The following is a 25,841-nucleotide window of genomic DNA, read 5'->3' as shown; positions in this document are numbered from 1 at the left end:
ATATGCTGTGTGTGTCAGTAAACTTTTTTTCTCAAAACCTGCCTAAAATCAGCACCTAGCAAACGTTGTTACAGACCACTATAGCTACACAAGCATTTAAAAACTGATTAGTTTTTGAAGCAAGAAAAACTTGAGTGCCTTTTTTTTTCACTTGAGCCTTTTCTTGACTGCTGCTAATGTTCTCTGCTACTCTCTCTTCTTTGAAAAGCGTGGCTCGCCTGCAATTACCCTGCTTTATCAGTTTATTAGCCTTTTTTTCTGAAAAAGAACATTATCAAAAAAACTCACGCCTGAAGGAAAATACTTTTTTCCCTTCCTTTCCCCACAATTCTGAATTTTATATTGTGGCTATAGATGTTTTGATCTGTTGCTGCTATGAGATTAATAAATATTGCTAATTTAAATATGCAAGCCCAGCATTTTGATATATTTGATGCAAAACGGCCCGAAATGATTGATGGGAGAACTAATAATGAGATAAAAAGCAGAGTGCAAATTTTGTTTATGAGATCTAGTAGGTGGTCTGAGTCTAACAAACGCTGGATGATGAACAGCAGAAAGGGCAAAGTGGTTATGAAAGGCTGCAGTGAAAAGAATTCCTTCAATGAAGATGGAAACTCCTCAATAAAAAAAAACTTTAATTAAAACTGGAGAAATGTTGCTGCTGGATAGCTTGCAAAAAAAATATATCGGTAACCGCGACTACCATCCACCACTCAAAAGAATTGTATTAAAGTGATTTCTGAATTTGAATGGTTGCCAACATCTAGGTTTGGGAGACTTTACACATTGAATCATTTAGTCTGATTTATCTCTGAGGACATTTTTCTATTGGGGTGAAAAATAGGTATAATGTACAATCCAGCAGCAACAAAAATTTAATAAAAATGTGTTGACATCAGAGTTACTAACTGCCTAATAACTGAAACAAGAGATGTCTCTGCATTACTTATCACTTGCTACCTCTAATAAAAGCAGTTGCTTTATTTAATTTTACCACAATGTCACAAGAATTGCTTTATAATGAATCATCTACCTCAGATTTGGAGATCTCTGATGCTCTAGGTGCTTAATTCTAGATCTCTGCTCTCAAATCAATAAGTCTTGAATCCTGTTCTACACTGTTTAGGAGGTAGACTGAAATAATTATTTCAGATGAATCCATGAGTAGGATATAAAAGCAGTATTGACTATCAAGCATTCCAAAAGCATTTCCATAGAAGAAGAAAAAATATATGAAGCTTGGCCAAAAGGCCTATCACAATATATTTCCAAACTTAAATATCTAGGTCTAAATTATAATTAATTAAAACATGATATATAAAAAGAATTCAAAATTGCACTTCTCGCTGAGCTATAATCCTACCCTATGGGTGATTTTTGCGTGTTATAATACGTGGAAGAACAGCAGACACAAATTTTTCTTCTAGGAGTATAAATCTAAATAAATTCTATCTAGGATTTTATTGCTTTTGTTTTCTAAAGTAAGGTTTTTTTTAAAAAAAAGCCATTTGATGGTCAAGTTTTCAGGAATATTATTGCACTGTTCATTCAATATGGCATGAATGTTATGGATTCTTCAATTGTAAAGTTTTTCAGATTTTTGGCAGCAGTGCAGCATCTGATTTTGAGTGGCAGCTAGTAGAGTCCAATAGCTGCCAGCAGTTGGCTGAAGTCCTTAGTCTTCACCTCTGTTAAGCACTAAGTCCACTCTCATCATTTCTACCATACCTACGAAATAACACCAACAATCCCATATTCCTGGCAAAAATACAGCAAAATCTGCAGACAGACTTACCTAAACCGAACACCTTTCTCTTCTCTCCTAAATATACAAAGTAATTTCTGGGTACAGCATCTGATATTTGTATGTTCAAAATGAGGCTTTCTTTGCCACGTGCCATGAACCCCTGACTCAGCCTTGAGGACAGGGCTTACCAAGGCCTACGCTCACCCAATGAATTACACCTGTCAGCCAGCCAGAGCTATAATGAGACTGGCACACATTTCAAAGAAATCCAGTGTATGGCTCCCGAGGCGTGGTGTCACAGAGGACATGCTCCCAGTCAAAGAGCCAGTAGGGGATCCGGGAAGTGACTGGCAATCAACAGTGGCGGAGTCAAGACTTAGTCTTGGTCTGTGCAAACGAGCTGCTGAGCTTGAGCGTTGAGGTGTAGAAGAACCCGATCTTTGTTCCACGACATCATCTTGAAAATACAGAGAAATTATTTAAAGCAACTTCTTGACCTGGCAGGAGGCTAAAGTTCCCCTCTACTCTTTTGTTTTACTCCTGGCTTAGCTTTTAGGATGGTGGACAACTCACCTAACAAAAGCTAGTTTGAATAACAGACTGAGGTAAACTCCTGCTCTTACTTTATACCTCCTCTTCCTTCTCATTACCCTCCATCATCACCTTCTTCCTCCTCTCCTTTTTCATGAAAGGGAAGCTGCTTCTACAAGCGGTCTCCTACGCAATCTCCAAACTTCTCAGACCATGTGTCAATAGTCCCATGTAATTCCCCAAACCTCTCCGTAAGTCCTAGACTTCTGACGTCTTCTTGGGAGAAGAAGAAGCAGTTCTGCCATAATTTCTATTCTACAGAAGTAACATGAGAACAAGGTTTTTAACTGTTTGCTACACTTATTTCTTTCAGGTCATGCTTTTCTTCAAACATTTCACCATAATTATATCACTTTTATGCTCTTCGCTATTCTAGATTTTTACCGAACCCAACCCTTTCCTTTCCCTTTATGCTAAACGGCTTGTAGCTGTCTTCAAAACTACTGACAGCTATCTCAACTTCAGTCCCTTTGGTCTCAAGCAAAATGTTACATGTCTAAGAATAAATTCATATATGCATGTTCCATTAAGTTCAGAAAGCGTCACTGTTAGATAAATCAGTTTCTTTCAAGCTAGGCAGCTTTAAGATGTGTGGGCTTCAATTCCCAGAATTCACCAGCCAGCATGCTGGGTTGCCTGGTTGCCAAATTTGAAAAATACTGAGTTAACTCATTTAAGGTTGTGATTTTCCTAAACCTTTAATGTATCTATAGTACTGAAACTAGACTGAATGTTTACACATTTTGATCGCTAGTTTACATGTCCGGGAAAGCAGTGTATCAATCTTTTATAAAACCATTTATGAACAAACTGCATGCATATACGTTTCTCTAATCCCTTTTAGCATCTAGAATTTAGACATCCCACTGCATCCAAGAAAAGGGGGAAAATCACAAAGGGGTAAAAAGAAAACCAAGGAATTGAGGCGGTTTTTGGAGATAATGAACTGAAAGTGTTACTAATGATACAGTTTCAACTTGTAGAAATAAGAATACTGGAATCATGTGGGTGGGGGTGTAGCGGGGAGGAAATTCATCACTTGTGGAGAAAATGCTATTAGCAGTTCAGAAATGGTCTGTGATCAGAAAAGGCTTGCAAGAATATTTCCTGCTGAGGGATTATTGTGAATCTTGCAAGAAGCAGAATTCTTTCTTTTTACCCACATGTGTCATTAATCTGTCACAGTTAACACTAAGTGATGACAAATGGACTGAAGAAGTGTTGCTAAACAACAACTGTTCTGACTAGTAGAATCATAAAGTAGATATAAAGTGTGATGGGGAGGGAGAAAAGAGAAGATGGAGCTGTTTGGGTTTTTTTTTTTTTTTTTAGTCTTCTTTCAAGCTTGGGAGTATTTCTGCAGTATTTCCTACATACCATCGATGCTTTTAAAGTCCAACAGATAGCTGCGATTGTCCACCTGATATAGCTGCAAACTCATTTTCACATAATTTCCTGTAACTGGGTTCTTTCTACGCACCCGAAGGTGATAGGCATTCACCACCTAAAACACACAATTATCATTTGAGAAAAATATAATTATGGAAAAGGAAAAAGAATTTTAATTTCATATTTCAAAAAAATAATTTTGCATAAAACAAGGGAATGTAATCTCAGACATTTCTCTGCTGTAATAAATCCAGTTCAGTTCAGTGGGATAAAGCTTAATGGAAACTGAAAAAATACATCTTAACTAGTTTAATTTCAGTATTGCAGTTTGAGAAAAAATATGAGTAGGTTTTTCTACAATTCTGCAAAAAAAATTATCAAAAAACATTTTTCTCTAGAGATGTTTTATGAAAGTGTCTTCACAGAATTCTCATTCAGTTTCTTATCACCAACGTTTTCTGTTTTAGGCATTGCTAGTATAGATTAGAGACAATGAAAGTTGATTGAGAAAGATAAGGCATTTATTCTATGTGAAAATTCTCCAAGCAGCTTGCTTAATTATAGTTTTGTTCATACAGGAACTTTAGCATGTTGTTACCCTGCACTGAGATAAAAGTTATTGGGAGGTAGGTGACTTAGAAATTTGATAGAGATAGATAGATTTGGGGTGGGGGGCAGAAGAGAAGGAGGGAGGGAGGGAGAATAAATAAAAAGTTAAACTTTCCTGAACAGATTATGGATTCTAAGACTTAGCTTGCTAGGAAGAAACACTGCATACCAAAATGTAAAATATTATTGGATGTAGCCTGCACATTCTAATAAATATTATAATACAGGGGAGAAAGTCAGGATGAATAAGGATTAAGAAATATACTACCTCTTTTGGGCTCTCTGTTCATGAGATTTTAATCAATTAGACAATAAATTTAAGTTATGTTTGAGCTTTATTCCCGCTTGATACATGGTATATATAATTTTCAACATATAAACAGCTTGATTCTTCGTCAGTAGTTTTCAATGAAGATATATAAAAATTATAGAAAAGGGATTCTTTTCCATTATGTTTATCGGGCAGTGGAACACAAATGCTAGTGAATGGATTGGCAATCTCCTCTCCAGAAGAAAGATGTGATGGTTAGAAATCTGGATCAGCTGTTAAATGCCCGGATTGCGATCATTTTACTTTGGAGATGCTGCAATGGTCAGAATTTTGAGGATCAACTATGACTGTTACTCGTTTAGTGCTGTTGCAAGTTTGAATGGTCAATGAATGAGTGGTTGTTAAATAAGAATCACATATATTTAATTATGCAGAACAAGAGATAGGCTTGGCACAGTGGCGGCAGTGGGCATGTGGAAATGGGACTGCCCAGCTTCTGCCGCTTGCCCTGGCCAACACTGCTAACCCCAAATGTCCTGAACACAAAATAGCCCGTGGCAGCAGCGGCAGGGGCTGTGAAAATGGAACGCATCAAGCCTCTGCTGCGGCCCGCCCAGCCCCTGAACGGCCCATGGCAGAGAGGTGTATGAAAATGGGGATGCCTCCAACTGCCACCACTCTGCACTCTGCCTACCTGCTCAGCTGGCTCTCCTTCCAGCTACCGGTGGCAAGTTCTCTCCATAGCGAATTGACCGTATTGAGTTGTCCTGCAACCATTTGTTGGTAGTGAGCTGGCTGCACCAAGCTAGCTGTGCAGAATTACCTCAGACCAGAGGTGGTAATCAGCAGGTTCTGACCAGTTCTGGTAGTGGAAATTTTGAGTAGTTTGGAGAACTGGCAAATACCACCTCTGACTGGCCCCGCCCACACCCATCTATTCTCTGCCTCCCGAGTCCCAGCTGATTGGCTGGGTCTTCTTTTGTTGCCGTGCACAGGAGAACAGAGCTGGAAAGCAGGTTAGTGGGGTGGGGAGGGAATGGGGATTTTGCAGTACCCTTCCCTAGGTAATGGAGCATGGTGGGCATGGCAGTATCCTTCCACTTCCATGCCCACCAAGCCACGACTACCAAGGCAAGGCAAGCCACAGCCACCAAGCCACGGCCACAGAACCAGTAGTAAAAAAAATTTGAATCCCACCACTACCCCAGACCCCATGATATGGGGAAAAATTCACTTAACAACTGTTTGCTTAGCAATGGAAATTTTGGGCACAATTGTGGTCATAAGTCTAGGATTATCTGTATACAGGTAGTAGTTCTCGACTTACAACAGTTTGTTCACTGACTGTTCAAAGCTAGAACGTGACCATTTTTCACACTCACAGCCACTACAGCATCCCCATGGTCATGTAGTCAAAATTCAGAGAGTTAGCAACTGACTCATATTTATGACCTTTGCTGTATCCCAGGATCATGCGATCCCCTTTGGCGACCTTCTGACAAGCAAAGTCAATGGGGAAGCCAGATTCACTTAAGAACTGTGTTACTAATTTAAGAACTGCAGCGATTCAGTAAACAACTGTGGCAAGAAAAGTCGTGAAACGGGGCAAAATTCATTTAACAAATGTCTCATTCAACAGCATAAATTTCTGGCTCAATTGTGGTCATAAGTCAAGGACTATTTGTAGATCATAAAATTAATAAAAGTAGGAGAAACAGGATGTCATGTCCTTGGTAGTGTCAGACTCTGAGGGAGAGGAGGAACAGCCGACAGGAAGTGGAGGTGTGTCTCCGGAGGTTGTGGAGGAGGCTGGGAAAGGGCAGAGGCCAGCTGGGCAGTCAGAGGAAGAACCAGGCCCATCCCCTCTTCATCCTAGGGCACGCAGGGAGGAATGGAGAAGGCAACAACTTGGCTTACGAGAGAGGAGGCGGCCATGATCCCCCTCATTGGTTGCAGCTGGGGAGACGAGTATATAAGAGAGACGGTTAAAACACAGGTTGCCAGAAGCAAAGCGTGTTTTATTTTGGTCTGAAATTATCTTGGTTGGCATCCTTCCAACAGACTGTGCCTTATTATCTCCTTGAATTTGGTAAATACTTCTCCTGTTCCGTTGTGGAAATTTCATCATTGTAGTTTGTTTGGTTTTTTATTTCACCTCTGTCTGCTCATTAAATTTGGACTGTATTGCTTTCTTTTGAAGACTATTTTTGAGTACGTTTTATCTCCAACCGAGAATTATTGAACAGTGGGGCCAAGTTGGAGGCATTAAAGGACATTTATTTACATTTTGGATTTTGTTACATTTGTGTGACACTCTGGGTCCTCACTCAGGAACCTCAAAAAGATCTCTGCCTGATGCTGATTTTACGTGTCAGAAGATTGCAAAACAGGACCCCAGGATACTGCAACCATCACAAGTACATGCCAGTTGCCAAGCATCTAAATTTTGATCATGTGATTAGGAGGATGCTGCAATGGTCTGTCTTTCAACGACCCTGCAAACCCTTCCATCAGGGTGGAGTCAGGACAACTGAATGGAGATGAGCGTTTGCTGGCCAGATGCCCTTCCTGTCACTAATGCAGAGTTCGCAGCTGATATTTACTCATTGTGCCCAGAGAGAGAAAAAACTGTCGCTACCTAGGATCGAACTCACAGCCTCCTGATTGTGAGGCAAGAGCGCCACCTTTAGGCCACTGCACCAGTCATAGGATGCTGCAATGGTCATAAGTGAAAAATTGCCATTTTTTTCCAGAGTCTTTTTAATGTTGAACAGTCACTAAAGAAATGTTGTAAGTCAAAGACTATCTATAATATAATACTATTTAATCTGTTTTATGAGCATAAGCCTTAGCTGATTTTTGACTGTAACCAATACAACTAAATTAAACTGATACAAGCCTCCCTGGACACATTCAAAGGTAGCATTCACATGCTTTAAATTAAAGCGTACATAAATACATACAATTTGTAGATTACTCATCTGAAAAACGTTCAAGAACCACACGGCACTGCTACTCTTACCTTCCACTCAAAATCCAGATGTTTCATGGCCCGGTAAACTTCAGCCATGATATCATAAGGCTTGCTTTGACTTCGTATTCCTAAATGCCACTTGGCTTTTTTCACAGTCAACGGTTTTGGCTTAGTGGTGTTCAATGCATCCAAAGAGCTTTTTGCTTTGGGACTATCCGCAACTAGAGGTGGCATCCTTTCCGGATGAGGTTTCATCCCTGGGGGGATATGCATAGAGTCATCCATAAAAGAGCCACTGGGTGGGCTGGAGGCGAGGTAGAACTCACTGGCCTGGTTCATGATTCTCCGGTTGTCAATGATCAGGTGATAAGCTACCACAAGCTGGTCTTGAGGATCTCCGCTGTACAAACTGGCCATTACTTCTGACTCGGTACATTCAAATTTCTCACAAACTTCCCTCACAGCATCATCATCCATGACATTGGCGTCATACGATGGATCTTCCGGGAATAAATAACTGGGCAGATCTTGCTTGAACCATTCATGCTCTCTAGAAGAAAACAAAAATGTTGCTCCAGTTAGAACAATGCCTTTTGTTAACAGTGTATGAAAATCTCTTTCAAACTCCCTAATGTTCTTCATCACGTTATGCAACTTTTCAGGACAGCTGGGGGCAAATTGGAAAGTCTTCTTGAGATTACTCAATTGTAGGGAGCAGCAGATGTGCTATTCTCGTGGTATTTTTTTCTTATTATTATCATCACATATACCATCCCACATCTCTGAATCATTCTGCAGTATTCCTCACTGCCCAAACTTTCTGATGTGAAAAAGTTTCTGTCTAAGGTCTCCCACTGGAATTTAACTGAAGTATGAAAACCCAGAAATAATGCAGAATGCTGGAAAGGTGACTATATTAAAAAAAAAAAACATAACATTTAATTATCTTGTAACTACATTAATGCAAGATCCCTCCATCTCCCTGAGGATTTTATTGAAATGTTATCCTTTGTAAGAAGGAAAAAAACAACGATTTATTTTCCATCAAATTAATGGAATTGTAAAACAAACCAATCATGGAAGAGAACATGCTTAATGGTGATAACGATTATGTATGCTTGCACATGTTCAATTTTAATGGTCAGAGGCTTATGATGCCTCAGGATTGATTCACGTGTTCTTGATAAACTTCTAGATATGAAAAAATAATTGTAGAATATACTCAGGCAACAAATTGTTGAATCCAAGAAAAAGGGGAACTTTAACTTGACAGACCTATGAAAGAGGTCCCTTGTATTCCCCCAATAAAACATACATGCACAATTAATACTTCAAACCACATATTGCATGAAAATTTCAGAATTTTGGAATGTGGCACACCTGGTGATACTGAAATAAGGCTGAAACAAAGGACAGAAATCGAGTCCATGGAGTGGTATAATAGCTGTAGAGTACCATGATATAATTAAGGCTCTTATTCATATTATGTGTTCTTTTAGCTAAACAGTTTTGCAACTTATTAAAATGTACCTCCATTACATGCTATTTCATTTACATGTTATTTTATTATTCAAGATTATTTTAAATCTCATCTCGGTTTTCCTCATAACTATCTGTGGAGACTCCAAATTCAATTTATTTTAATTAACAATTTCAGTCTACGTTTAATCAGATTGGAAATAATTGTCCAATCTCTTTCTAGTTATAAAATTGCACAATAAACACATTTTTCTGGCAATCCTCTTCTTTCTTACTTTATAAAAATGTTGATCAGTGACATGTTTTGGCACAGGCTTACCGTATGTCCTTGATGGTGGCTCGTTTGAGTGGATCAACCTGCAGCATATGCATCAGCAGGGTTGCTATTGAACGGTTGAGGTATTCAGGAATGTAGAAGACGCCTCCCCGGATTTTTTTAAACAGGGTTGGAACATGCTCATCATCAAAAGGAAGAGTCCCACAGAGGAGAGCATAAAGAATAACACCACAGCTCCAGATATCAACTTCTGGGCCAGCATACAATCTGAAGAAAAGGAAAAATGTCATTAATCTACGTCTTAATGTAATATTAAATAGTTGGGAGAAGAAAAGGAAAGCAGTGCTAAATAATTGCCTTCCCTCAAAATGAGGACCAGAAATTATAGAACCCTCCTCTTCCTTCTCTTGATCATTTTGTGCTGATACCTCTCCTTTTTAAATCTCTTTTCAAACCTTCTCCAAGTATTCCTAATATATTCTTTGGCATTCCAGGTTGTAGATACTTAGCAATGTGATACAGAAGAATCTGTTTGGTCATGTTTTATCAGCTCAATTGAAACAACATGTTTCTACCTATTGATCAACTCATGGTATCTGCCACCCCCACTTTTTAGGCTGTTGTTTCTTTTCTAAAATAAAATCATGTAGCTCTCATTACCTAAATAAATTAATAATATAATAACCATTTCACTTCATTCCCCAAGCATTTTCAACGTGCAATCATTTTCTTCATCTTGTACCTTCCAGAGATTACTTCTGGTGCTGCATAGTTGGGTGAGCCACAGCTGGTTCTCAGGAATTCACCATCTGACATCATATTGGACAGCCCTAAAAAAAAGAAAACATTTTAGATATTCACCTATATAGATGAAGCAAAAAGGTAGAACTCAAGCTGGGAAATTGCAGTGAGAATGGAACAGAATAAAATAGGATTACTAACTATAAAATAATAAGAAATGAATCCTAGTGCTATGCTACGTTTTTCTTACAAACTAAACAGTCATCTAGCAATAAAACTGCTTGGTTATGGTTTGTTCCAAGGATGTCAGCTTCTTCTAGACATTTCCTTCATATATATAAAATCTCATTTTTTCTACAGACTCCTGCATCCAAATTAATCCAACCAATAATTAAAATCTGCACACAGAGACCTAGAAGATGTCCAGGCAAACAGGTATAAAACTTTATGTTTTATAAAACTTTATGTTTTATACCTGACCTGGAATACTCTTATTTATCTAGCATGAAGATGAGCATTAGTTTAAGTGACATATTTTTAAATTCTGCTGCTTCTATTTGAAGGGCAGTGAAACAGATGAGAGGAAAAAAATGGAAACTATTTATTTCAAAAGTACATATACTAGCTTGCATTTTTTTTAAAGTCAATTCGTTATTTTGCTCACTTAAGACCAGTATTATGACAGAAAATCTATCACTAGAGCAGATATTTTTGTAAATATACCATATTTCCCCATGTATAAGCCACCCCTTTTTTCCAAAATTTTCAAGCCCAAAAAGTAGGGGGGTGGCATATACAAAGCAGGTACACTTTTTATACGTGAAAAATGCATAAAATAATAAAGTAGGAATAAACTGGTTTTCCAGCAGTATGCTATACTTTTTTGTAAAAATTGTACGTGATGATACGATTACAAGTGCGAGTATGCGATAGAAATGCATACGCTAGGCATCGGCCTGAATGCTTCGTTCCTACTCTCGTTCCGATGCGTAGATTGCTAGCGTCGCCCGCACCGCTTTCGGCGTCATGACCGAAGTTGTAGATCTAGACGTCGAATTTTGTTTCTTTGTAAATTTTCTTTCTTCATAACTTGTTTCTCTAATAAAATATTTTTTTTCAAAACTTCACAGTCCAAAAATTGGGGGGGTGGCTTATACAAAGGGGGTGCTTATACATGGGGAAATACGGTACTTTCTTCATTGTGGTAGGAAAGCAAAGAGTGCTAGGAGAAACACCTGCCATCACTGATAATTCACAATGTATTTTCCAATGAGGTTACAAACAATAGCAATTTAGGCTATGGTGAAGTTCATATGACTGAATACTACTCTCCATAAAACAAATAATATAGAAAGATAGTTGTTCTAGAAATGGCTCGGAATCTGTCTGGAATCTAATTCCTAAGTTAGTTGTTCCAACAGAACTTGTTGTTCTAATGCAAACCATTCAGCCACGGAGTTTCTGTACCTACAGATTACTACCTTGGAAAAGATCTTCACAGTAACACAGAAGCTTCTAATGGTGATAGAAAAAAACACTGAGTTCCCTGAAAGATGTTAACATTGACACAGTCCAGGGAATGGCTCATAGCCAGTTACATTTTTGGAATGCTATTAGGGTCACATACCAAAATCAGCTATCTTGGCATTCATGTGTGCATCCAGCAGCACATTCTCTGGTTTCAGATCTCTGTGAACCACCATATGCCTATGGCAGTAATCCACAGCTGACAGAATTTGCTGGAAGAGGCGCCTGGCTTCGGTTTCTTCTACCTGCAACCACAACAACAACAACAACAACAACAACAAAAGCAAATAAATGCTTTAGGATTTTCTGCATGTCACTCAACAATGCAGCAATCCTCTCTTGGATGAGCCACAAGGCAAAGTTAGAATTATGGTACAGTTAATAGCATTAAATTGAAAAAACAACAAGAGGTTATATTTTTCCAGTTTCTGAAAATTAAGGCTGTCAAACAATTAAGCTTCTCCTTATCTGGTTCTCTCGGGGTTTTCCCTATATGGCCCAGATCACTTCACTTAGAGACCAGTCTAGAGGGAATACTTAACTTTGGATTAAATTCATATTTTGTTCTCACAAAGTCTGAATCCTAGAAACTGAATGAACAAGTGAGAAATTCTCCAAATGCTAGTGGGAATGGGTTATGATCAAGTAAGAGATTTGCTGATGGGGATACTCAGGAGGAACAAGGTAGCACTTCTGCAAGGGCAATAACCAGGATTTGATTGCACAATCTGCAAACAACACAATAAGACAAAGAAGCAGATTTCTTCTCCAAGTATTGCAGAGTGTTTACAGTGGAAATGATGAGATGGAAACAGTGTCCTACAAGTAGCAAATAATGTCACGTGGAAGATAGATACCAAGGGCCTTTATCTTTTGTTTGTGTGTAACTATACTATTTTTATGTAATTTTATGTAGCTTGAAAATCTTTTATTTCATTACAATCTAAAGCAACGTAATGAATTTGTGATACTGGTCTGAGACTGTAATAAAACTGATTGATGAACTGATAATTCTAGTCATTGTGAGCTGGGATGAAAGATCTAATAAAACACATCTGGATGCACACTAGACTGAGGTTTTAAAACTGTGATGATAAAAGAATTGATGTATTACTGCATAATCCTCTCCAAGAATTTTCCAAAGATCTACAGGCATTCATAAATTATCTTGAACATTTTTGTGCCTATTCCTTATCCGACCCTAATATAAGTCACAGTTGGCAAATCTGGGGAAGTGTTTTTACATCTTATCTGTTTTAAGATCAAGACTGGCGTCACTGATTGGCACAAAAGAGGCATCTACCTTGCTTATACTGTTGCTGCTATCTATGGGCTTCTTCATCCTCTCACACAGCAGCATGAGATCAAATAGTGATGCTAGCAAGGAGAAGGATCAGCAGCTGCTATGACGTGCTTTCATGCCCAGTCATTCCCAAGCACATATACAAGCAGCAGTAATGACAAGTGAAGGACTTCCTAAAACAGCTGTCCCGCTCTCAGCGGCAACCAACATATTCTGAAATCTCCCTTCAAGAACAATTTTACCCAGGAATAGTCTAGGAAAATGCCAGATTGTTATTTCTGAAAACAGACCTTGATGTTTGACAACAAATTTCCTGAGGCCTTATTCTTACAGTCCCATTCTTTTGAGCACACAGGGTATACTGCAAACTTTTGCTCCAGAACCATCCCTAATTCTTTATAAGATCTAATCCCAAGGTGTTGGGTTTTATTCTAACTATGGCTTTATCTTGGCTTGATTTAAGTAGCTTCTATTAAACCAAAATACAGTTTCCTAGGCTTAGACAGCATAAGACATTCTTGCATTTCAGCTCTGGACCTGCCTTCGATGCAGTTGTTGATTTTAAAATACAGGAAAAAAGTGTAAGTTCTAAGTCTAATACAATTTTAAAACCCTCAAAATGACATAAAATCTGCCCTTTTTAAAATGGGAGGAACCATACGAGTGATTCAGATCTATCCATTTTGCAGCACTACCTGAACGCATACATCAGAACAAGTCTGATGTTCCTACAGCTTGATTCCTGTTACATTTTATGTTAAGAAAAACCCCACTAAAATAAAATTTCAAAATAAGCTCTGTGTACATTTTATAGGTGAAAATAATAAAAAAAAATTACATCTTCCATTGTTCTGAAGTAGAACTAATAGATGAAGAGTAAGATGAAGAAACAGAGTACTATAATGGTAGAAAAGACTATTGCACTTTGGTCTATAAGTGTCTGAGTTCACATTTAAAAAAAATGTTATTATGCATAAAACTTGGGGGGGAGGGTTGTCAGCAAAGGTCAGTTTAAGTCAAATCCTTCTAAATGATGTATCTGCAGAGAGGATTAATTTTCACATAAGAGGCCTTTTAAGTATACTATTGCAACTTCAAGCTACAAGATGTCATCAATTACAACAAGACAACCTAATTTGGCTTTGTCTGTTTATAGAGAATGATGTAGTTGAGTTCAAAACTAAAGTGGAATTACTTCATTAATTAATGAGCCTTATCAGCTGATTATGATAGAATAATCAAAATAACTGCATACTTTACATTTTATAATTAACTATTATATAACACATTCATCACTGACTCCATTTATTAACAGTAGACTAAACTACAAAAATGCAAAATAATGGTAGGAAATGTTACTCCTATACTAGATTTATATAATATGCATGAGGAGGCATTTTGCTTTCCTAATATTTTCCAAAGATTAAAGAAAAGGAGACTAAGAGCAAAAAAGACATTTAATAATCCAACCTGTGAATTGGATCGGTAAAACTTAAATCTGCTTTTACTTTACAATCGACTTAGATTCTCTTATAACGTTCATCAATAACTCCAAAAGAAAAAAAAATACAAAGAATAAAGTACTTGTGAATTGTATTATTTGTCTATAAAACATGTTTTTGCTGAAGCATTTGTGATATTCTTAGTCTGAATTCTTATTTGTATTATACATGGCTCATTTGCTAGTAATCATATCATTAACTAAACATACCTATAAATCTTTCCACAACACCAAATAAATGTTAAGATTGTGTGAAATGACAACTGTATCTATGTCTGTATGTTTCTACAAAATCAGATGAACTATTATTGCCCAATCAGGGTTACTGTGTATATTTAACAGAAATCAGTGGCATGATGTAAAAACAGTGTTTCTTAACCTTGGCCACTTTAAGAGGTCTGGACTTCAACCCCCAGAATTCCCCATGCTGGCTGGGGAATTCTGGGAGTTGAAGTCCAGACCTCTAAAAGTGGCCACAGTTGAGAAACATTGATGTAAAGTAAATCACCGGGCTGTAGATGATTTAAAACAAAACAGGGTGTTGGAGGTTGCTTCTGCTTAGCGCTTATATTAATTTCCAATTATTTAAGAGATATTCGGTTTGAGCCATGATTAGTAAAATTGCTGAATTGTAAGACTGCATAGCAACCTTCCCCAATTTGGAGTTTATATGATGTGTTGGACTTTAGCATCATCATCCAAGTGAATGTGATCCAATTGTTAAATGCAATGCATCTGGTGGGTACCAGATGGGGAAGAGTATTGTATCCAATAGCTACACTAAAAGAAGAAATATGCATCAGTGATTTGATTTTACATATGGCTAAAAGGCTTGGCCTATTATTGATCTTACTGATTTAAAAGAATCTAATTTAGCAAATCAATTCTATTTTCAACTATTGTCTCTTTGTCCTTTCACAGGGGTGGGTTTCTACCAGTTCTGTCCACCTCTGTAGAACCATTAGCTCTGAAGAGCAGCAGACACAGAACCGGTTCTATATCTGCTGATGTTTTTGCCCACCCGCCCACTGGGGCTCTTACCTGACCTTTATTTCCTGATTTTTTCAACTTCAGCTCCTGTGCGAGGCACAGCTGCAGTTAAAAAAGCAGGAAAAACGGGCTTTTTCAAAGCCTGCTTCTCTGCACGCAACGTGCTGATGACGATTTACAGGCGCACTCCGGCAGCATGCAGGGAAGCACTTCGTAAATCACCGAACCTTGTAAATGACCGAACTGATAGTTAACCCTGTTGGATCCCATCCCTGTCCTTTCATGACATGCATTTTTATTCCAACTGGATAAGACACTTACATGTCCATTTTTACAGATATAATCAAACAATTCTCCACCAGACACATATTCCATTACCATGAAAAAATCAGTAGGGGTGCTGATCACCTGATACCTATTGAAAACATACAAGAAAATAATCGCATCTTAAATGTTTTTGCTAGATAAAGTTCTTAAGACCTCTTATCTAAACATAAAGCAGCCCTTAACAAAATCACTGGAATTTACTTTCCATATAATTGCTTTTCACTTCTGAAGAACAAATTGGTCCCTTTTTTTGCAGTACAAATATAAACTCCTTTGGGACTCTGCTCAATTAAACTGTTTGATAGATCTTCATTCCTCCTACTCCACCTCCTACATTAAACTTCTATACTTCTCTAAGATATTTGTTGAATAAATCTTCTCAGAACTAATATTCTAAACGTTGCTACCAAGAGAAAATTAAGACACATCAAATTCAAAAGTCAAAATATGTTAGTATAAGTCTAACGATTCCATAATAGGAATAGTTCCTTTAGGACTGATAGAGTTTTCATTAGCTTTCTCATTCAGTCCCAAAATATGTGAAAAAATAATTATTCCAATTTACAATCTTGCTGCATCCATAATACAGATAGTCCTCAACTTACAACCACAATTGAGCCCAATTTTTTTTGTTACTAAGCGAGATAGTAAGTGAATTTTGCCCCATTTTATGATCTTTCTTGCCACCATTTTTAAGTGAATCACTGCATTTGTTAAATTAATAACACAATTGTTAAGTGAATCTGACTTCTCCATTGACTTTGCTTGTCAGAAGATTGCAAAAGGTGATCATATGACTCTGGGACACTGCAACTGTCATAAATATGAGTCACTTGCCAAGCATCTAAATTTTGATCATTTGACTGTGGAGATACTGCAATGGTTGTAAGTGTGAAAAACAATCATAACTCATTTTTTCAGTGCCTTTGTAGCTTTGAATGGACATTAAATGAATTGTTGTTAGTTGAGGACTACCCATATAAAGCTATTATATATATATTCATCATTATAAGAACATACAATATGTTTATGCATGTATTTACAGTAATGCTGCCATTTTAATGAAGGTTCAAAAGATCTCAACCATGCTATATGAGAAAAAAGACTTGCTTTTTTCCTTTAGACATTGCTTCCAGAAGTACACAGCTACTGCGCTTGACTAAACGGAGTACTTCCTTTTTATGCATTATTCAATGAAATTGAAAGATATTTCAATTTTTCTCTTGAAATTTTATTACATAAATATATAATTGAAATAGTCTATCTAGAGTTAAAGATCTATTTTTCACTTCATTAATCTAAGATTAACACCTACAATACATGCTACTTTGCTTTTATCAAGCAACTGTCCAATCTTGTTCCAGTTATCCCAAAAAAGTATAAGATATTATATCAAACTGATAGTTAAGGTTTTCTTCTGTTACAGAACAAGAAATATAATCTAGCCTGAAATATTTTGAAGAACATTTTATAATGGTCCAGAATCATCTCAAACCGTGATATGGGCGGTATATAAATTTAATTAACAACAACAATTAATATGGTAGTAATAAGTTAACTGAATCCCAATATATATTTTGCTGAGTTTCAAAAGGAAGAATGTCCATACAAGTATTCTACGGACATGGGAGTAAATTCAATATAAGAGCAATAAAACTTACTTTTATTTATATAATTTATATTATTCTTAAACATATTAGAAATACAGTAAAATACCTGCAATTACAGAAATATATATTTTACACATTTTTGTATTTTGCTACAAAGAGAATAAGAGTTAGTACACTTACAGTTTGATAATATGGGGATGCCTGAACAGTTTTAAATTTTGGATTTCTCTTTTGATCTTTCCAACAACATCCAAACTACGAATTTTTTGCCTGTTTAAAATTTTCACTGCTACTTTATGTCCAGTAAGCTGGTGTTCTCCAACTAAATAAAAGAAAAAAGCTGAATGTTAATTTCTGCTTACATAAAAGAGGTTACTGATTTGTGAGATGCGTCACTTATGTCCTAACACTACAATAAAATAAACCTCCCTTTTTATGACCCTGTAATCCCTTAATTCAGGGTAGAGTCAGGGTGAGCTGGGTGGAGCTGAATGGATGCCCTTTCTGATGCCACACAGAATTCGCAGCAGATATTTTTTTCTTTGTGCCCTGGGAGAAAAATCTGCTGCTACCTGGGATTGAGCTCTCAACCTTCTGAGCAGTAGGCCATCATGTTGCTTAGTACTGCATTAACACTACAATCTCTACTCAGAAAAAAGTTCCCTGGGTTTTGCAAGACTGTGTTTCCTGTCAATATTTTAAAGACTGTAATCTCTGCAAGGCTATGAAATCCTACCAAAACAATTGGAGTTAATGGAACTTACTGTATTCTTGAGTTGGTACATATGGAATTGCATTGTGGCATAAATAAAACATGTAGTTTATTCCAAAGCTTTGTAATTTACCTTTCTGGAAGTTACATTATTCTGAAACCAATAGTTAAGATAGTGGTTTTGGATAAATTTGTCTAATAATAACTTTTACAACATTGATGAAAGTAGTAACAAAAATATAAATTAAGTCCGAGTTGAAATGCCTTTTCTTACATCAAGGGCATTATAGAATTCATAAGTTTTAAACAGCAATATATATCATATAGCACCAAAAGGAAGCCATTTTTGTCAGTTCACTTACTAGCAATGACAACTGTGCTCTGAAGGAAAGTAGGTACCAGTTTGCCTCTCTGTGTAAATGAGATAAAGGACGTATAGCTGGTGGCATGACATTGTTAAGAGCTAAGGCAGAATGCCCCAAAAGATTTGACACACAATGACTTCTAAAACTACTTTAATACTTACGACTTTGATTCTACTTTTAAAAAAAACATTGGGAAGGACAGTATCCTGCAGCAATCTGGTTATCACCACTCTCAAGATCACGAATAATGAGAGGAGAAAGCTTTCATCATTTCTTCTTTTGTGAATGCTATTTTCAAATAATTATTTCCATTAATTAGGGAAGCCTTGCTTTGCCGACCTTCTTCAATAACATTTTGTATTATAATTCCCTCTGTCCCTGACCAAAATTTGTTTTGCTAGCTCAACCTCATAGGAGCTGTAATTCAAAATCATCAAGATTTTTATACAGGTGCCTATTTCTGTCCACTAGTCTTTCAACAGGCCACTTGCTGCATAAAATTATTTACAGCATTTCATTATTTAATTGAGTTGTATTAAAAGCTTTCTCTCATCCATTTGCTATTTGTTGCAAAACTTTCTATTTAACGAGGTTTGAAACAAAAGGATGACATGTTTCAGTTTGCGTTTAATATGCACAATTAAGAAAGAAAGAAAATCAAAATTCTTACAGTATGTTTATTTAGAAGTAATTCTAAATAATTGCAGGGAACTCACTTCCAAGTAAGAGTACACAGATTAGACTGCAATCATATGTGATTGTCCTGTAGATGTTTATTTGACCTTTAGCAAAGAATAATCTTTTCTAAATATACATTTAAAATATTTAGTTTTTAGTGGCAAACTAAATTGGGCGGGGGGGGGGAGGGTAATAGAAGATTCAGAAAATGAATCAAGTTGAACAAAATCCAAACTACTTCATAATAATTCAGCATCAATACAGATAGTCCTCGTCATACGACCATTCATTCAGTGACCATTCAAAGTTACAACGGCACTGAAAAAAGTGACTTATGACTGTTTTTCAAAATTCAGATGCTTGGCAACTGGTTCATATTTATGACGGTTACAATATCCCATGGTCATATGATCACGTTTTGTGGCCTTCTGATAAGCAAATTCAATGAGAAGACAGATTCACTTAACAATTTTGTTACTAATTTAACAATGATGTGATGATTCACTTAACAACTGTGGCAGGAAAGGTTGTAAAAAGGTGCAAAACTCATTTAACAAATGTCTCACTTAACAGCAGAAATTTTGAACTCAATTGTGGTTGTAAGTTGAGGACTATTTATGTTCATTTCAAAGTCTATCCTGTAGGATCAGAAAGCCAGATTTGATTAGTCTTTATGTCCGAAGAAACCAAGGTTCAAGTTCACTTCATTATAGAACCTCCCTGGGTGATTTGGAATAGTCACTCTCAGTCCAATATTCCTTAAGTAGTTTTGCTATTTACTCTGCCTTGAGCTCCTGGTACAATAGAATATAAATATAAAAAATAAATACAAATTATATTAAGACTGCAATTCCAGATAATGTATCTGAGAGTCTTATCCATTTCAGCAATATATTACTGCATCACGATACACTTGTTAAGCAATTGATTTAAAATTTATCATGGGTTATTTCCTTTTTTCCTTAGGAACATTACTGCTTGCCCATCTTCCTTTTAGAAATTATTTATCTATTCCTTATATTTTTAGACTAATAATAATATTTCCCTATCTCCACTAGAATTTCCACATAACATGCAGTTTATTAGCTTCCAATCCAATATTTTTGAAACAACTGTTTTGGAGTGGGAGGGTGGAAATCAACACAAAATTTAGCAATTAATAATAATTATTTTTAAAACATCTAAGCCAAGATGGAGATTTCATAGACATCGCCCATGGTTGTATTCCATAAAGTAACACACACTTGCAGACACATACACATTCAAGTATACGTATAGATTTCCAAGCGTACATTTCCTTCTAGTATCAGATTTATATATAAAAAACACTAAGATAATATTTGTGAATTCAAAGAATCATTATATTCTAAAAGGAAGAAGTAAATAAATAGGCTGCAGAGTTTAGCATCCCAGCTTAAAAAAATCATTACAGTTTAAAACCAAGTCAACTATGAACTAGAAAATCTGCAATTAAGACGTAGTCCGACTAAAGAAGAGGGTGGAGTGGTAATTCGGTAGCTATATAAATTGAGCAAGTCACTATTATTAGCAGAGATAAGGGCAGCCTGAAATTCTTTCCTCAATATGAGTGTTCTAAAAATAAACAGACTTGCCATGCTTCAAAATAAAAATAATTTGGCTTGCTCATTTTATGTCCCTATACAAATTCAGAATAAAAGCAAATTTTGAGATAAATTATACTTTGTAACATGCAAGATATATAGAGAGCACTATCTCTACGTTCCCTCTACTGGAACATACTATTCTATGATGCAAAAGGATCTTTCCAAGAAAAGTAAAGCAACTTAAGAAATGGTCCAAATGATTACACAGAGGAAACCAGCAATTTACAACATCACCCAGACATTGCTGTGGTGATAAATTGCTAATGCAGACAGGTTACATACCATCATGGCAATGCCTGAATGATGCTGTATTACAGAAACACACACAAAGGCCCAGTAAGAACTATCATTTATTTTCCATTTGGAATAATTCAGGATTAAAAAAAACACTATTTGATTACCTAGCGTGTCCTTGAAGTGCCAGAGACGACCTGTATTAACCAGGGACAAAAAGTTTGCAGTGTCTTGAGAATTAATACAAATACTGCTGCATGTAATTTTGAATAAATGACAAATTATGAAATTTTGAACATCTTCAAAGCTTTTCCGCTGTCTTCGCTAATTTTGTTTACTCTTAATTTTATATCACTTTTGGATTTCATCTTTTAAAAAGTGTGTGCTCCTTACAGGCTGGTATTCTAGAAACAGTAGTAATATTGGGAAGGTATCAATAAATATGTTGTAGATATTTAGGCACAGAAAAGGACATTTAGAAAAGGATATATGGTAGCTTTTCTTAACCTGGAAGTATACCCATTCATATTTCATTGTGAAATGTTATAAAAAGTAATAAAAGGTAAAGAGCAATATCTTTCTTTGTACATAGTCATATCTTTATAATTTTTCTTAAACTAAGTTCTTTGTATCCTATCAAACACTTGGTTTTAACACTCAAGCTGTAAATCAATACAATCACAATTTTCTTCTTGTTTTATGTATATGTATTAACTAACAACATGTATATGAGTCTCAAAATCCATAAGACTATTAGTTGATAGCGAAGAGTTAATAATTTGGAGCTATCTAGTAAGTGGGTTTCTGCACCCCTGATGTGGTAATTTTAATTAAAAATGACTTGTTTGGCACACATTAGCAATTGATGATGGTCATCTATACAGGTAATCCTGGCCTTACGACCACAACTGAGCCTAATTTTTTTTGCTCCATTTTATGCCCAATTTTTTTTTGCCCCATTTTATGACTTTTCTTGCCACACTTAAGTGAATCACTGCAGCTGACAGATTAGTAATCTGGCTGTTAAAGTGAATCTGGTTTCTCCATTACTTTGTTTGTCCAAAGGTCGCAAAAGGTGATCACACAACCCTGGGACACAGCAAAGGTCATAAATATGAACCAGTTGCCAAGAATTTGAATTTTGATCACATGATCATGGGGATGCACCAAAGGCCACAACTAAAAAAAATGGTTGTAAGTCACATTTTTCAGTGCCATTGTAACTTTAAATGGTCACTAAATGAACTGTTGGAAGTCAAGGACTTCCTATATTCTGTAAAATACTTTACTAATTTTTGAATCTTTGGTTTTGGTCCCTGAGAATAGAGACTAAGAGGGGACAGAGAAGATTAGGGCATTCTTTTCTAATAATCGAAACACTAATATTTAGCTAAATATGTTGGGAAATGATACAACAAAGATGCTAGTTATAGCATCTGAAATAAGCTATGTCTAAAAAACCCAGAAATAACACTCAGTGCAGTTAAATTAACCAAGCATTTCTGGGTGTGTTAACTGTAGCTTGAGAGCCATCAAGGCCTCAGACTAGAAACTGGGAGTTCTAGTCTTATCTTAAGGCATAAAGCCAGCTGGGTGACCTTGGCCTAGCTGCTTACTTTTAGCCCTAGGAAGGAGGCAATGGCAAACCAGTTTTGAAAACCTTGTCAAGAAAATTGTGGAAATCTGTCCAGACAGCTCTGAGAATTGGGCATGATTGAAAACAACTATAATTTATGTCATCACCACTCATCCCCTTTTCCCAAATATTTAACTGAAAGAGAGTCTGTTAATGGTAATAATACAGATGATGTATATAGTTGTTTGCTATAATGTCAGATGTAATAATTATACGTAATTTATTAAACTTGTATGTTACCTGACACTCAATGAGTCTGAACAACTTACAATAATCAAACCATCTCATTCATTTGTGTAGTCCCATCAGATGGTCTGATGATATTACTTCATGTATCTGTCATCTCGGGGAGCACTTAGGGAAAAATATTCCACAGACATAACCAAGAATGAAGAGTCCCAGTTGTAAAATTTGATGACAAGACTAGGCTCTGCCCAACTCTAGGGTGATTATTTGTGTTTTATTCAGTGACTTTGATTAAAATAATTAAAAAAATACATTGGCTAACTCCAGCCAAGAAAATAAACAAGCTTGTAGGTACATATTCCAAATGAGTTGTCCATTTATAAAAGATATGTGTCTACAAAATCTTTTCTAATACATTAAACATTAATAATAAACAGCCTGCTTTGTAATCCATCATTTGCTTACAGTAACAGATATTATTGTTTCACTCCTTTGGGACTTGTTAAGTCTACTTGAATGTCTTGTAGGATGAAGTCACAAGAGAAGGTATTATTTGTTGTGTAGTGTAAAAGTTTAGGTTCCTAATATGGATGTTTCTAACTGTACAAATGTAAGCAATACCTCAACATTTCCAAAAAGGGCTGCCATGTTCCTCTGTACATGTATATTTGCTATATATAGCTGAATAGTATAAAATAATGAACAACGAATAGATAGTTTCTTCTTAAATAATCTTAATTACTGTTCTACAACTTTGAATATTAGGTTCTACTTAGTGTTCTGTTCTCTAAAATGTACACAAAAAGGGCATTTCAATTTTGAAATGTGTTCAAATATTACTAATCCCAAACTTAGTTTGGGTTAGACAGGGGTCTTCAATCTTTACAGCTTTAAGACTTGTGAACTTCAATTCCCAGAATTCCTCCTCCAGTCATGTTAGCTCAAGAATTCTCGGAGTTGAAGTCCACAAATCTTAAACTTGCCAAGTTTGAAGACCCTTGTGTTAGAACATAATTCTAGAATTAGAAATTCAATTTAGAACAACTAAATCAGTCATTTGTAATACCTTGATCAATAAAACAGCACTCCAAAGTATAATAAGAGTATGGCTTACTGATCCCAACTCACAGAAATATTATAGGAATTAAATATATATCACCTAAAGTTTGAGGAGAATAGTTGATTAAAAAAAGATAAAACAAATGCAGCTGCAATCCTGTGTCAATTAACTGAGAATAGCTAATGGATCAAAACAGAATTCATTGTAGAACACAATATAATCAGTTCTGATTCTGAATAAATAAACACTGAATTCCCAACAGTAGTGTTAGGAAGGGCATTTCTTGAGGTAAAAGTTTTTCCCTGGATTTATGGAAAATCAAACTGATCTGTGGGAGGCATTTTCTTCCCCCAAATCAGAAATACAACACTGAGATTGACATTGACACAATGTCTTATTTCTCAGTGAGAAATGCAAATAGTTGTGGTACTGTTGGAGCAAAAAACATTATATTATTCATCAAGTGGATGGCCTAAGTCTTATCAATGCAATATCACTATGCCCATTTTCTTCCATTATATCTTCCCCCCACCCTAATGTCACACTTATTGTATAATCTATCTGTAGTACTGTAGGTTGGGTCTTCCCTCAAAATAAAAAAAGGGGGGGGTGTTAAATTCCCATTAAACTTCCAGTGTCTAATTCTCTGGATGAACTGATTTCAAGCCCCATCATGCCCAGCCAGCAATTGTCATGCACTGGGGATGATGGAAGTAGTGCTGGGGGATGCACTCCGACCCGCTCGTTGGAAGGTTGTGTGAGTGTGTGTGTGAGAGAGAGAGGGAAGACGACTCGGGCACTTTAGCACACCAGGAAGAACAACCAGGTTGCTACGCCGCCTCGCAACTCCCAGCTATGCTGTGTCCCCGCAGGCCCCCTTTCCTCCCCTTCCAACGCAGCCGCCACCAGAGAGACGGAACCCCTGCAATGGCGACCCTGGAGGATGGATTGGGGCGGTGGGGGGAAGAGCCCCGGGGACGATGCCCAGCTGCTCGCTGGCTGCCATTCCGGACAAGCGCTCCGGCTTGCTGCTGCCGCTGCTGCCGCCGCGCGTGAACCCGGTCCGCGGAGGGAAGCGACCCTCCGCCGCTGCCGGCCTGCAGCCCGGCGGCCCACTCCTGCCTGCCCCGCCCCGTGCCCCGTACTCAGCTCTTGACTTTGCCGAAGGTGCCGACCCCCAGCGTGTCCCCCAGCACGTAGTGGCCGATCTTCACCCTCCCGTCGTGCTTCGGCGGCTGCTTCAGCTCAGCCATCTTCGCTTGGCTCGGCTCCGCTCTCGCCGCCGCCGCCGCCGCCGGTCCGGCCGAACCACAATGCAGCAGGGCCGGGAGGGGAGGCGAGACGGAGACAGGCGGCGGGATCGGAGGCACCGACGAAGTGGGGAAGAGGGCGGGGGGGGGAATGGACAGGTGAGTAAGGAGGTGGGTGTGTGTGTGTCGGCGAAGGGAGTTGGCTCCGGAATATGGGTCCAAACAAGTAAACCACTCTAAGGAACGTCTCCAGCTTGGCGTGCATTCGGCATAAACCCAACAGATTCATGATCCGGGTGCTATGAGGCAGTGAGGAAAATGTGGTACACGGGGCACGGCATAGTAGTAATTGTATTATTTCTCCGAGTTAAAAGCTGAAGAGAAATGGTGGTAGCGGTAGGACTACGGTATCAAACATGAATGCAAAACTTTTAGAGGGTCACTGGATGGCAGCAAAGAGAAATTAAAGAAAATCTTAATCTTGGCTGCCAGCTATCGGTTGTCCAGATCGTTGCAGTTCACATTGATTAGTGCTTTTCGGTAAGGAATACATGTGGGGATTCTTTTCCTAAATTCGTGTATGAGACTGTATGAGGCAGGATATTTTTTAAGCACCGTGAAGACACACATGATAGCAGATTATAGTGAAAGATCTCTGCAAGGTAGCATGCAAAAACTCAGAATAATGCCAAGAAATATTTGAAGCTGGAAATCAAACATCAGAATAAGATGATCACAGACTGAGTAGATGACCTT

General features: G+C 37.3%; 1 protein-coding gene across 1 annotated transcript; it reads right to left on the bottom strand.

Annotated features, from left to right (window-relative positions):
* Positions 1 to 1,247: 1,247 nt before the first annotated feature.
* On the bottom strand, positions 1,248 to 25,211 carry PRKAA2 (protein kinase AMP-activated catalytic subunit alpha 2). The gene is made up of 9 exons (XM_026707177.2): positions 24,986 to 25,211; positions 17,520 to 17,661; positions 15,724 to 15,817; positions 11,709 to 11,853; positions 10,083 to 10,170; positions 9,383 to 9,607; positions 7,633 to 8,134; positions 3,719 to 3,845; positions 1,248 to 2,207 (listed from the first exon to the last, which is right to left on the bottom strand). The coding sequence occupies exons 1-9, from the start codon at positions 25,086 to 25,088 to the stop codon at positions 1,972 to 1,974; spliced, it is 1,662 nt and encodes a 553-aa protein (XP_026562962.1). The 5' UTR covers positions 25,089 to 25,211; the 3' UTR covers positions 1,248 to 1,971.
* Between the last annotated feature and the right edge of the window lie 630 nt (positions 25,212 to 25,841).

This window comes from Pseudonaja textilis, chromosome 3 (assembly GCF_049901715.1).
Source record: "Pseudonaja textilis isolate UNSWEBS1 chromosome 3, rPseTex1.2, whole genome shotgun sequence".
Classification (NCBI taxonomy): domain Eukaryota; kingdom Metazoa; phylum Chordata; class Lepidosauria; order Squamata; family Elapidae; genus Pseudonaja; species Pseudonaja textilis.
This window is presented reverse-complemented; position numbering and strand designations above follow the sequence as displayed.